This window comes from Oenanthe melanoleuca, chromosome 14 (assembly GCF_029582105.1).
Source record: "Oenanthe melanoleuca isolate GR-GAL-2019-014 chromosome 14, OMel1.0, whole genome shotgun sequence".
NCBI lineage: Eukaryota > Metazoa > Chordata > Aves > Passeriformes > Muscicapidae > Oenanthe > Oenanthe melanoleuca.
The window spans coordinates 6,587,326-6,600,347 of record NC_079348.1 but is presented as its reverse complement, the minus strand read 5'-3'; the positions used below and the strand labels follow the sequence as shown (position 1 = coordinate 6,600,347).

The 13,022-nt window shown below is 37.9% G+C and overlaps 1 protein-coding gene across 2 annotated transcripts in view; it reads right to left on the bottom strand.

The window, feature by feature from the left end:
• The window catches only part of USP22 (ubiquitin specific peptidase 22), a 92,422-nt gene that overhangs the window by 42,015 nt on the left and 37,385 nt on the right, over positions 1 to 13,022 (bottom strand). Inside the window, exons 3-5 of one of the 2 annotated variants that reach the window (XM_056503834.1) lie at positions 6,967 to 7,080; positions 6,364 to 6,408; positions 1,539 to 1,640 (exon numbers count right to left, since the gene is read on the bottom strand). In XM_056503834.1, the coding sequence (XP_056359809.1) occupies positions 1,539 to 1,640; positions 6,364 to 6,408; positions 6,967 to 7,080 (261 nt within the window). The remainder of the gene's footprint in view (positions 1 to 1,538; positions 1,641 to 6,363; positions 6,409 to 6,966; positions 7,081 to 13,022) is intronic. The other variant, XM_056503835.1, reaches the window with a different exon arrangement.

The window sequence follows — 13,022 nt, the reverse complement described above, 5'->3', positions numbered from 1 at the left end:
TCTTTCTAAATCTCAGCACACAGGCAGCTCCAGGGCTCAGTAGGAGAAACTCTTGAAAGCAGGCCTGCAGAAGTGAAGAGATCAGTCATTCCCTTGTCCCCGTGTTCCTGGAGCTCCCCCGCCCAGGCAGCCCGGATGATATTTCACACAACCAGGCACGGCCTTTTTAAACAGCCTGAAAGATTTCAAATCCTCCAAGAACAAGCAGAACATTCCTTCTGATTGGAAAGAGAAACACTGAAATGTGCTTCAGTTCCTCACAAAGGTCATGGTAACCTTCAAAATTCTATCAAACTTCTTCCCCCTCCCCAGCTCTATTATCTTTAGTAATTTGTAATGTTCTTTACAAAATATACTGGAGTTTCTCAGAACACAAATCCCTATGTGAACATGATGCAAGCAATCTTTGCTAAGTTAATTTTTCCTAGGCTGCTTGAAGTTTCCAAAGTCCAGATGTTTTTCCAACTGTCTTCCCTGTCCCATGACTGCAAAAATATAGGCTCTTTCTTTAGAATTACCATTTTAAATACATTTTCAATTTACTCTGTGCTTCTCAGTCCATTTTTCCCAAATAAATATACACATACTTTGGATTAAATGACTTACTGTACTAGAAACATGACATTAGAAAGCTTTAGAAAGTATGTTCAGTGTATTTTGACAAATGCAAACGTGCTGAAAGCGTGACATGTTCCATGAAACAGTACAGAGGTTTGAATTTGTGGAAAAAATTCAAAGTTTCCTACTTGCAATGTCTATGGCTACATCTCCGACCTTGTACCATTAACCATTATGTCCAATCTTCACCATTAGAATGTTACTGTACATTTAACAGTGTAGGAAAATGGCTGATAATCTTAATTGGAGCTTGTCAGGGAGCTAATTTTAACCCCTTGCTACCCCAACCTAAATCAACAGGGGAAAAAATTGGAAGAACTGTAATTTTTTTTATCACCTTTACCCAAATACTGACCAGCCAGAAGCACATGCACACATTTCAGAGAATTTTTTGCTCCAGACCAGTGAACTCTTAAGCACTAAACCTTTGAGATGCATTTCAAACCTACTATTTGACACCACTGGAGAAATAAAATCACTTTTCAGAGCTCATATGAAATTGAAGAGATCCCATTTTAGGGTGTAAAACATGAAGTAGGAATGTGCTGGTTCTGCTAAACTAGATTTACCAGTAGACTGCTTTGGTTAAGGATACACCAACTACAGGATTTCCCTTCACATCCCTGCACGGGATCTCTGACGAAGGCTGAGTTGAGATAATATCAGTAATTTCTCATTACAAGCATATTGTCAAAAAAAGGTTTGTGTTTTGTAGCTGTTACACAGTTCAATCATCAGCAGTACCTGAAGTGACAGAGCAGAGTCCTTCCATAGCGAGAAGAAGGTAGTGTAAAATAAACTGATTTTGTTACACTACAGCTTACAGAAATCCACTAAAATTAACAATGGAAAAACAACACAGAATTTTGAATATACAAATCAGTGATAATTTGGCTCCAGAAAGGATTTCTGGAACTCACCTATGGTGCAGTTTGTGGTTATTTTTCTTCGCTTGGGGTTGTGTCGTAGCAATTCTAACTCTCTCTTGGTCGGCTCCCATGTTGAATACTTCTCTCCAATGCCTAAACAGATGAAAACAAAGTTTCAGGAAGTTCTTTAGTAAAAGGATTAAAAATTCTGTTCAAGTCAAAACTTTCAACATGCTGTCCATTAGGTTAGATTTAATTTATGCACAAGTTCAGTACACTGATTGCTTTTTACCCCTTCTCAAAAATATGGCTTGGAAAGGTATTGTCAAATTTTCCAACAAAGAAGAACTAATATAAGAAAAGAAAGGTATTTCTTTACTTATAAAGAACAGCTAGGCCAATAAACTTTCCATTATTGGATCATAATCCTCCATTCAGTTAAAAAAAAAGAATTCCAGCACAAGAATAAACTTGCTATTACTCAAAAATACATTTCTTTGTGCTCAGAGGAGGTTAAATGACAGAACAAACACTGATGAACTTGACAAGTTATTAAATAAATCTAAACAGATCCAACTTAATGGACAGATAATCTTTAGAGAACAGAAGAATTTAATAATTCAATATATTAAACAGTTACTACATGTCTTAGGGTATGCCATTACATAGAATGTAATGCCTCTCCTTATACCATTAATGCAGAATTAGACAAGTTTTAATTTTTGACATTCACTTGATTGACATAGCTAATGTTATCTAAAAATGAAATTAGTAGTAGGTTTAAATACCACCCTCCCTCCACCAATCAGCCAAAACTCTCCAAATATTAAAACTACTCTTTCTCATAAGCTAAAATATGTCATTATTCTCTGAAGACCAACACTGCATTTCCAGTAGATTTCTTTTGCTCAAAGGAAAGTGCATTAGAAATGAGTCAGGTCAGTAGTATGGAGACCAGATTTGAAATGAGCACAGAGCTGTGTTCAGTGTAAACCTGATACAAGAAAAACACAACAGTGAAGACTCACGTGCTGACCAGCTCAATACTGCTGCAGCTTTCTGTGTAGCACAGAAATTGCTGTGCAAGGTCAATTACTGTGAGTCACAAAGGCATCTCAGCATTAAAAATAAAGAAATATAAGATGGCAAGCAGTCTATTCTAAAAGTGAAAATTAAAGTCAATTAAGAGTTATTTTTCACAGAATGCATGGAGCAGAAGCAATGCTTTGCTATAGAAAATAAATTATAGATCATACATATGAAAAGGATAGTAGAAAAATATAGCTGGAGGCTTACACATTCTGCATAATATATATTAAATTTTAATAGCTCTTTGATCTTCATTTTCAGAAATAGCTATGCTTGTCAGAAGCTACCCTCCCTAAATGTTCAATTCATAGTTACTACTGACCCTCCAGGTTCTAGCAATAGAAGGTCTCATTTTTGGATTCTCAAGGTCTAGAGAATTCTTATTTACACAAATATAACAATCTGTCACTTTATTTGATTCAACAACAGATTATGCAAGGAGCTTGAGGAACAATACCAGAATCCCTTTCCTTTATCCAAGGTTCAGCATCAGGCTACACACCCAAGAAAACAGAAAAGGCAGGGAATGACTGAGACTGATGAGATAAAACAGCTGCAATGCTTTGGACACACTGCACGTCGGCAGAGACCCTTTGGAGACACACAGATGGACACTTCACAGAGGATGGAATATTGGCTTCCAACAGGTTTGGCATAGGATGTCTCCAGCAACCCTGCTCATATTTGGAATGCTCCCTTAGGAATTTATATAAATTCATGGGTAACACTGTATTAGTAGCAGCAATTGCATTGTGCAGCTGTAAATTCCTGTGTTTGGGTTCACTGCAGTTAAAACACGGCCAAACACAGTCAGTCAGTGTGATGAACCCTGATAATAATTTTAAAATACCCCCTTGGATATGTTTAAATCCTGGTTCAAGTCAAACACAACAAAATTCATACCTGGAAACACATGTACACTTTAGGCATGCAATAGCTCCATGTATATCAGCAGCACTATTCATATATATTTATATAGATCTATATATAATTATATAGTTTATATCCTGTAGAGGATATGGACCAAAGCATGTCACAAGAGCAACTCTAAGTTAGGTTAAACATAACAGACTGGATTATTTTTGAGGATTCTGGGTGAATCAAATATTTGTTCAATTTAAAATAAATGAAAGGAAACAAAAAAACATGTGCAATTAATGCCACAAACAGAGCAAACCAGACAGAAAACATTCTTGCAGAAGCCTTTCATTAGAAGGAGCACAAGTTAAGTCAGACACAGAAATTAAAACGTGTTCTGTTCCAGCTATATAACTTAACAGAATGCTGAGGTTATATTACTCTTGAAAATTTGGAAAAGGCAGAGCCATTTTTTAGGAATGGTTTGATGTTTAAAAACTAAAAACAACAACAAAGAAAACAACCAAAAGGCGAAGAAGTAAAGAGGTTTAATAAAAAGGTTTAATAACACTCACAAGCATGCCAAAAACTCCAATATAAACTACCTTAAACCAAGATTTGCAAACCATGCACAGGTCACTATTTACAATTAAAGGAAAGTAGTGTTAGAGAAGTGAAAATTAGTCATTTTTTAAATGCTGCTATAAAATAGCCAGAGATTCAAGTCAGCATGTGAAATCTCCAACTAAGACATTATTTTATTGGGTGAAAGATTTAAATTGGCATTTCTCAGAGAATTCATCGGGGCATTGGGATGAGTGAAGGAAAAGGCAATGAAGCTCTAATTTATAAAAGACACAATTTTTCAATCATTGTTTACTTTGCTAAATTTCAAGAAACTCCAATTTTCCCCTCCCAAAAATTCAGACATCAATTAAAATGAAGGGCTCTGTGTATTCTTACCTCCACTGTTATTAATATTCAATACCAAAGAAAAAATACTGGCCAAGTTGCAACTTGTTCAGAGTTACATCAGATAACACTGAACTACAGCTGGACTGGGGAACTCAGCACACTGGGAATTAATACTACAGGAGTATGAAATGAATCTCATGATATTTGGGGGTTTTCTTAAAGTTTTTTTTTTTTCTCCAGGCATCATGTTGTTATGTGAGCATCTATTAAAGTATGAACTAAGACCCTTCAAGGACTGTGGAAAGAAATCTGAAAATACACTGTATTTACCCTTTAGTTTTTAAGCCAATCAGTTTCTGCAGACTGGATTCACTTCTGAAGTTCTTTAAGTTGGAAACAAGATCTGAGGTAAATTGACTCTGTGGTAGCAATATAAACCAAAGATTATGAGTTTGGGGTTTGCGCTGGTCTTGACATTCACGTTTGGAGTAAGAAGGAATCTTTCCGATAACAAGAGGGAGAGAGCACATGGATTGGAACAATGGAGAGAGAAGGAAAAAACCAGACATAATTCTCCATTATTTCTCCCATGTATATTTCTCATTCCTTAGATAAATTTTTGAGGAAACACACGGTTTCATAATAAAAAGACATAAAAAAGAACCTATGCCATGACTTTAAAGAAAAAATAAATCCACATTGCAGACTCCATTAATTTAAAGTCTTATCTATTCCTTGATTTTCTGTCTTCACTGGTCACTACAGATGAGTTCTCCAAGGACAGAAGATGCAATGTGCATACTCATACAGATATGCATTTGTGTATATATATTTAATATGCCATTAAATATATATATTTAATGTGCCATTCATTAGTCAGTTAATCAGTGCAGAGGCTTCCTGCCTTGCAGCTCCTCTGGGTGATTCTTTGACCTTCTCTGCACAACTCTCTGGTCCCAGATGACCAGAGGAACAATCTTGTAGCTGTAATTCCCTGGAATACAGACTACAGCAGGCTGATGTCCAGGGCAGGAGAAAGTGACTGCAACTCAGTCCACAAGGTACAAATGTATCAATTGGTAAGGACAACATAACTAAGAAATTACTTCTTAAATCTGCATATTTAAAAGTAAATATGGGGGAGGTTTCCTCTTCTATAGCATTATGAAGATCTCTTATGTTGCTGCAGCTGAATAATTTGGTGCCCCAAACACACATTGAAGGAGCTTCCAGAATAGGTGCAGAGCTTGAATGAAAGGTTTTTAAACATACTCCCATTTTGTCTTGCTTTGAAAACCAGTGCTTTGTGCTGAAACATTTGAAGGTGTATTTCCATGTTCCAGGACTCACTGCCCTTCTTTCCTCTGACTCCCTTCCCTCAAACAAGGAACAAGCAGGAAGCAGACTGGGATCTGTAGTAGGAACCAAGTGAAGGCAGCTATCTTTTGAGCCAGCAGAAAAGCTCTTGTTAATACCATGTTAGCTGCTATTTTTAAAATTGGAAATGAGGTTAAGAATGGTTTGAAGTCATATCAGCCCTGACTAAGGCTGTCACATTGAAACAGGATGCCATGGATTCCAGAAGAGACATTACTAAACAGAAGTCATCTGTCTTCAGATACAGACTTCCCCACTTTAAGAAAACATACCCCTCAGAGGCCACTGGAAATGGAAGATGACAAGCTTTTAAAACTGATGCTTACAAACTACTCAGTTTAGAATAAATGATATTTCCTTTCCAAACAAAAAAAAAAAAAAAAAAAAAAAAAAAAATTAAAAAAAAAAAAAAAAAAAAAAAAAATTAAAGGTTTGTCTTGGAGGAATTCTACCAAGGAAAGGGTATATGAAATCAAGTCTGCTGCAATTATTCAATCATTGGAACATATCCAAACAAGAGGAAAATGATTTGCACGATAAAACTGGCATTCTTAACTGTGATTCATGTCTAAAATGGCAGGATAATCAGCAAAGGGACGCTTGTTAGTGAGGTGCGTCGCCAGCCCACGCCTCTTACCTGTCATTGTACACTGGTAGTGAGAAACCACTGTTGGGGTGAAGGCTAAAAAAGAAAAAATTAGGGAAAGCAAACTGAATAAAACAAATGTGTGTACATATATTTGTGTGTAAATATTTCTACATAGATACTGTGCGTGTACCATGAAAGCACAGGTGTGTAAGTAAGCTGGCATGATCTATTTAAAAAAAAAAAAAAGTTTAAAAAAAAAAATCACACACAAGGGTGGCATTTCATGTGAGGGGAATGGATTTATTGCCTGTACCACATAAATAAGCCTAAAGGAGCAGACTGTTACATTCTCTACCTAATACAGATCTAACTTTTGATACTATGCAAGTTTTGCAGGATTAATATTAGGTATTTCTATAATTTTTTTGCAATTAAAAAGAAAATATTTTTGCTACAATTAGGTGTGGCGCACGTGTTAAATTCACAGTCTGACTCCTGGAAAGCAAGAACTAATATCTCTCTCTCCCATGGCCTGCACTACTCTCTCTAAAGAGCTCTTTCTTCCCCTTACTGTTTTTTTGCCACTGAACAAATGGGAGGGATAGGTATGATTAAAAACAGGAACAAGAAATTCAGGCAGGAAAACCAAACCTTGTAATTTCCAAGCTTTTCGTTGTTCTTCTTTGGCAATTTGTTCCATGTCTTTGTCGTATATGTAATCTTGACACATAAAGCAGTATATACCCCCATACAAAAGGTCTATGGCTGCAAAACAGAAGGGAAGTTGGGGAGGAGGAAAAAAGATGTGAGTTCATAAACCAGAAGGCATTTTAAAGTAGGCTTCCAAGTCAGGCACTTCTTCTTCCAAGCAGTCCACAAAAGAAGAAAAATCTGCACCTTAGAATCTGGAAGGGGGAAAAAAGAGAAAAACGCAGACATTTTTCCAGTTTCAGTGTGAGTTATTCAGTTGCTTCTGGCACAGCAAGAAAACTGTGCAGGACAACAAAGCATCAGCTGCCTTCAAGCTGTTTGTAATCCACAATTTACCTTTCAGACACCTCAGTTACCCAGAGGCATCAGGACAGTGACTGACTACAACACACACACAACCAGCCCTGTAAGAGTTGATACATGAGTTTCAAGTATCCTCCTAAGACTTAAGCAATTTCTCTTCAAGGCCATTAAAGTATTCAGAAAGCACCTAGTTAAAATCCAAGTGAATGCTCAAACAGAAGACAGCACTGCAAATTCAAAGCTATTTCTCCAGGGGAAAAGTTTTCCAGGGTAGTTTATTCCACAGGTTACTTCTGTCTCAATTTTTCATTTCACACACCCTTTCAGAACAAACAAATGAACACTGACCAATGTTAAAAGTATTTTTCTTGCACAACCTTAAACGAAAGAAAGCCAAGAAACAAAATAAACTGAGAAATGTAATTTTACTCCAACTGCACTTTTTCCACGGAAAAAGTGCAAAGTAATCATAGTAAACGGCTGATTTTCAGTATACAGATATGAAAAAAAGTCACGATCACAGTAAAGTGAAAAATCAGTGGGCACTAACAAATCTTACTAAAACACAATCTGCACCAGCAAACAGCTAAGAAACACATCACCCTTCTCCCTCAAGTGTAGAGTTTTCATTTACCTTGTTTTTAAATTCCTTTTATTTCCAGAAAACTAGCATTGTTAGAATAGTCTTACTGCAATGGAAACTTGTTTTAAACACAGGAAGCCATTACCACATAGGTGGCCTGCAAGGAACAGCACTGAATTACTGTGAAGTGCTCAATAAGCCAAACCACATGCCAGGCAGCAGGAATTCTGCCATGGATCTCAGCAGGCAAACACAGGTGAAGTCTCTGTACTGCCCTGTTAGAGGGGCAGTGCTTCGGGTGAGGTTTTTGGTAAAGCTCCTTTCTAACCCCATCTTCTCCATCCTTCACAGCCTCCATCCCCCCCGTCCCTCTCCTTTAGTCCATTGCAAACTATTTTTTTTCCTTTTTCTTCTAAAATCCCTTTTTCAGTTATTATGTCAATTGCTTGTTACTTCTCCTATTATTCAATAAACCCTATTACTTTAAACAGTTTTTTATCTGGGTGATGTGCTCCATTTTTCTGTTTTGCCTGTTTGGACCACACTCAATTTGTGGAAGAGGACAAGGACTGTATTACCTCATGTAAAGTCACAAACTCAGGATTTTCATTACCTTGTGTAATATCCCAACACCAGAATATTTCACCCTGATGCCCAGAGGACTGAATAAACTCCTGTAGCAGAAAATCCCAAACGGAGACAAGACTCTGAGCTGTGGTGGAGGATCAGTAATAAAATACTATGCAACTGGTGGGGGGGGTGATATATCACAACTTACAGAGTATTAGAGTTCTACAATATTTACTCCACTACTTACTGCATTACCAGTTCTGCAGAGCTTTCTACAAAAAAGCTGCTGAAAATCCAAAATATTGTTCTTAAAACACAAACCCAAATATTGCTCTCCACCTACTTTTAAAACATCACATCAACAGATCCACAAATAACAGAACAGGGCTGGCAGAATATTGAATAAATAGGACTCTGTGAACACGAATAGCTACAATTTACCATCAGAATGTGTAGGGACAGCTGTGCTCAGAGGATTCCTTACTTTTCCTTTCTTCCTGGATTTACATGCCTGAGCAATGAAATAGAGATGGGAAGATCCAAACCAACAAGAGAGCACCTTCCACAAATCACTTGCTCAGAACAGAAGGAACTCCTGGTGTAAAGGATCAGAAAGTTTCACAGAAACACCAGCGGAGTTAAAGCCATAATTGTCCAGCACCTGATCAAGGACTCTTGAGGAAATATCCTCTCTCCAGCACACTTATGGGAACAATGCAGTTGTACATTTGCCAACACTTCCAATGTCTTTTTAATGACTGCAAGGGGTTTTGGACAAATTACCTCAAACACCAGTGACAAGGCAGCCACACAGGGCTGGCCACAGCATGAAGGAAGGGCAGGAGTTTCTCACAGAGCTGGAATACGGCTGCTCAGGAAAAGAGTCCACTAGGAAAGTTTGGGAGTTAACTGTTTCAGGTTAATGTAATTTGCATTTTTCCCTTGAAATACACTTAAACTTTCTTATGTTGGCTGTCTTGAGGTGAAGAACGGAGGAACCACTGAAGGGACTGCTGTTCTGACAGAAACTCTTCCCAAGCAAGCAATTCCTCAGCACGGACTGAAGTTACACCACACCCAAAGGACAAAGTCCACACAAAGCTTTCTCCCTCAAAGGACTGGGGGGAATGAAACAAATTTCATCTCACTGTTAGGCTAAACTTTTTTTGTTTAAACTTAAGTGCCAGGAAGCTCTATCCCAGACTGAAACACCTGACCAGAAAATTCCATAAAAAACATGGAATTACTGCAAAGCATGAGAATGAACATGTAGCAGATTTCACCACTGGTATTTATGGTGATATTTTGGATCACAAAACTAACAACAAGGCCTCAAATTCATAAAAAGTTTGGGAACTACCAACCTAGGAACAATGCCTAGGTGTTTTGGATTAACCCACTGCCAAGTCTGCCAGGATGCCCCACATTGCTCCCAATGAACATCTCTTTTTGAGAGCTCCTCTGGAATGGCTGCTATTCCCAACTTCCAGATCTGCTTTTCCTAAAACTACTCCAACTCTTCTCTCAGGTAGGGGGATATAATCAGTGAACTTCAGTTTTAGCTTAATATACATACAGAATTTATTACCCTGGGAAAATAAAATATACAGTAAATAGATATCTACCTTTTTCTTTCATAAGGAAGAACCAAAAGCAATTTAAATGAATCACAATGTCATTTTATTAAATTTAATCAATCTAGATTCCTGGTTTAGGAATTCAAAATACCTACTTCGTGATCACAGGCAAAGCAATTTAAGAATGAAAAGACCTCTTGGAATGTAACATTTTTCTTTGCTTTTATACCTTCTGTGCTGACAAGCTTCCCTCCTTGTACCCCTTTACATACAAAATTATAAGCAGCTGCAATCCAAGAGAGGAATGAAAATACATTTTATTTTTTCATTTAAAAATAAAACTATCAGCGTGGAGAAACAAAGAGCCAGCACAGAAGATCATGCAGGAACGACAACAACTTTATCTACTGGTGCAAGGAACACTAAGTTTTAAAAAACAACAGCTCTGGGGTGAAAGTTTAAATCTGGCAGCTAAAAGGAGCCAAGTAAAGTGCTTTACTTAAGCCCAAGTGCTTTATTTTTCCAACTATATACTCTGATGTCCTTGTGAAAAATGTTAGAGACCAGAAATAATGGAAACACAACAAAAGCAGGAAAGTGAGCCACATCCAGAGAGTGCACATCTCATCCAGGAAAAAAACCTTGGACGTTCAGTTTTTGAAAGATCCAGGTGAAAAGAACTGACTTTGCTCAGCTGGGAATGGGATACTTCACCATAATATTTGATATCATTCATCAGATAGAAGGTATTTGTGAATCATGTTTTGGTATCATCTCTCTTGGATCACTGGGTGCACTCAAGTAGAAAAAAAAAGATCCAGCAGCAACTCAGAATTCAGGTCAGTTTTTACCTGTACTGAAATTCATTCCATTGTGAATTTCTGTGACTCAGTCTTGGCATATTGTCAACCTCAAATCAACACACCCTGTGCTCTATGCAAGAAACCTGCATTTTCTTCAACTTCTGTAACAAAGGAGGCTAAATTGGCAATTCTTTCAGACCATTTTAAGCCAATATCCAAAGTTAATTCATGCTCCCTGATTTCTCACCTTGAGTGTTAATCATTAAACCCATTCCAGGTAATTGGCTCAGGCTCCCAAGAAGTGATTTGTTAAACTTCAGCCAGTTCTCCACTGGATCTTGTCTCTGATCTATCAGCACAAAGCAGGCATCTGATTGCCTTCCTCCCAATTTCCTGGCATTGGAATCTGAACCACAGGTCAGAATTCCTGAACTGATAAGGGAGGAAAAGAGGTGGAAAAGGGACTACTTTTGCTAAATGATGATCTAGCCACTGAGATCTGCAGGTATTTACTGTCAGGGAAAAAACAAAAACAAATCCCAAACTTACTTCTGTTGCCAAAGGCTTTTAATCGACATTAAAAATTATTGTCATAGTCAAGCATTACCCTTGCCTCTCACATTCAGTATCTTCTCCTAATACTTGAGATAGTATTAAATGCTGCTTTTTCTTCTTTTTTCAGACCAGGAGCCAACAGGTCAGAAGTATTTTTGTGGCTCTGGAGTCTCCACGATGCCTATTGGTCCCATATAGATCTAGAATTTTAATGCTTAAATTTGGTTTGCCTGCAATCCAAACATGGCAAGCACCCAATACTATCCTGCAAACCACTTAACACCAGGAGCCAAATGGGCAGCCCCTCTGTGATGGTTTAGAATATCATCCTACAACTCCGTATGAATCCAAGCCAGGAAAGATAAGATGAAAAAAAAATGCCCTGGTATCCCTATGGAATCTAGATAGAAAATATGCTTTTAACTATTAATTTAGAGGAACCACAATGTGTCAAACCATTTTATTTTAAGTTGTTATGAGTGGAGCATTAATTCCAGCTCCTTGACCTCATTCAGAAATAGATGGACCAGGCACATACAGTAGTTACATATGTGTGCATGTTCCAATATGCTGCAGAGGAGGCTGCAGCATTCCTATACTTAAGTTGCCCCATTATAAAATTTTACCTTTTGTCAATTTTCTCCCTGCCCTCCTCTGACCCTATAACCTTCCAGTTTGCAGCAAAACTGAGAAGAATTTAATTTTCCTGCTACAGCACCTCTTCTTAAGCCCACAAAATATTATTCAAGTTTACAGGAGAGAAATTGTTAAACACTCCCTTACTTCACCTTGCTGGGGTTTTTTCAGGAATCTGGGGGAAGAATCCCCAAATCACAGTCACCAAGTTTTGAGCTGTTGTACATGATGTGATACAAAGTGCTTCCACTCATCTGCATATTCTCATCTGAACAACAGTGGAGACTTATCTAAAAACACTGTTTTCAGTAGAAGTAGTAGCAAGACCCAGAACTGCACAGAAATTTGTGGCTGGGTTTGAGGCAAGCAAGTTGGCTTTCTGAGGGATAAAAATATTCCAGGTATAGAGAGAACTCTTCAGGAGTCCTTTCTGATACTAAAAGGAGCTTTTGAGGGGATGGCTGGCAGGAGCTCATCACTACCTGCACCTTCCAGAGCAGCTCCCAGCAGAAGACAGCTCCAATTAACTTCCTTGCTGCCTCCTTGAGTCCAGTCTGGCTCCAAGCTTGAGCTAAGGCCCAGGAATGCCATGCTGTAATGTGCCTCACATAAGCAAATGAAGAAGATTTCCCTGCAATACTTTGCACAATACATCCCAGAACAGCAAATATTGTTAATGGCAATTGGGAATATTGGAAGTTCAAGCCATATCCTGCACCTTACCCGTGCATCCAAAATCTTTTCCTCCTCATCCAATCAATGATCCTCCAGATAGCATCACAAGGATATTATGTTGAAATACAGTATTTTGTACCTTCTGCTATCAAATTTCACTTTTTTTTTTTTTTTTGCTGGAGTCACTGGTTATTTAATTCACAGGGCTACCCAGCCCTCCTCAGTACATGTAACACCTCTGAACTTTGTGATCATCAGGAATTTCATACATAGACAAAATTCCTTCTCCTCAAT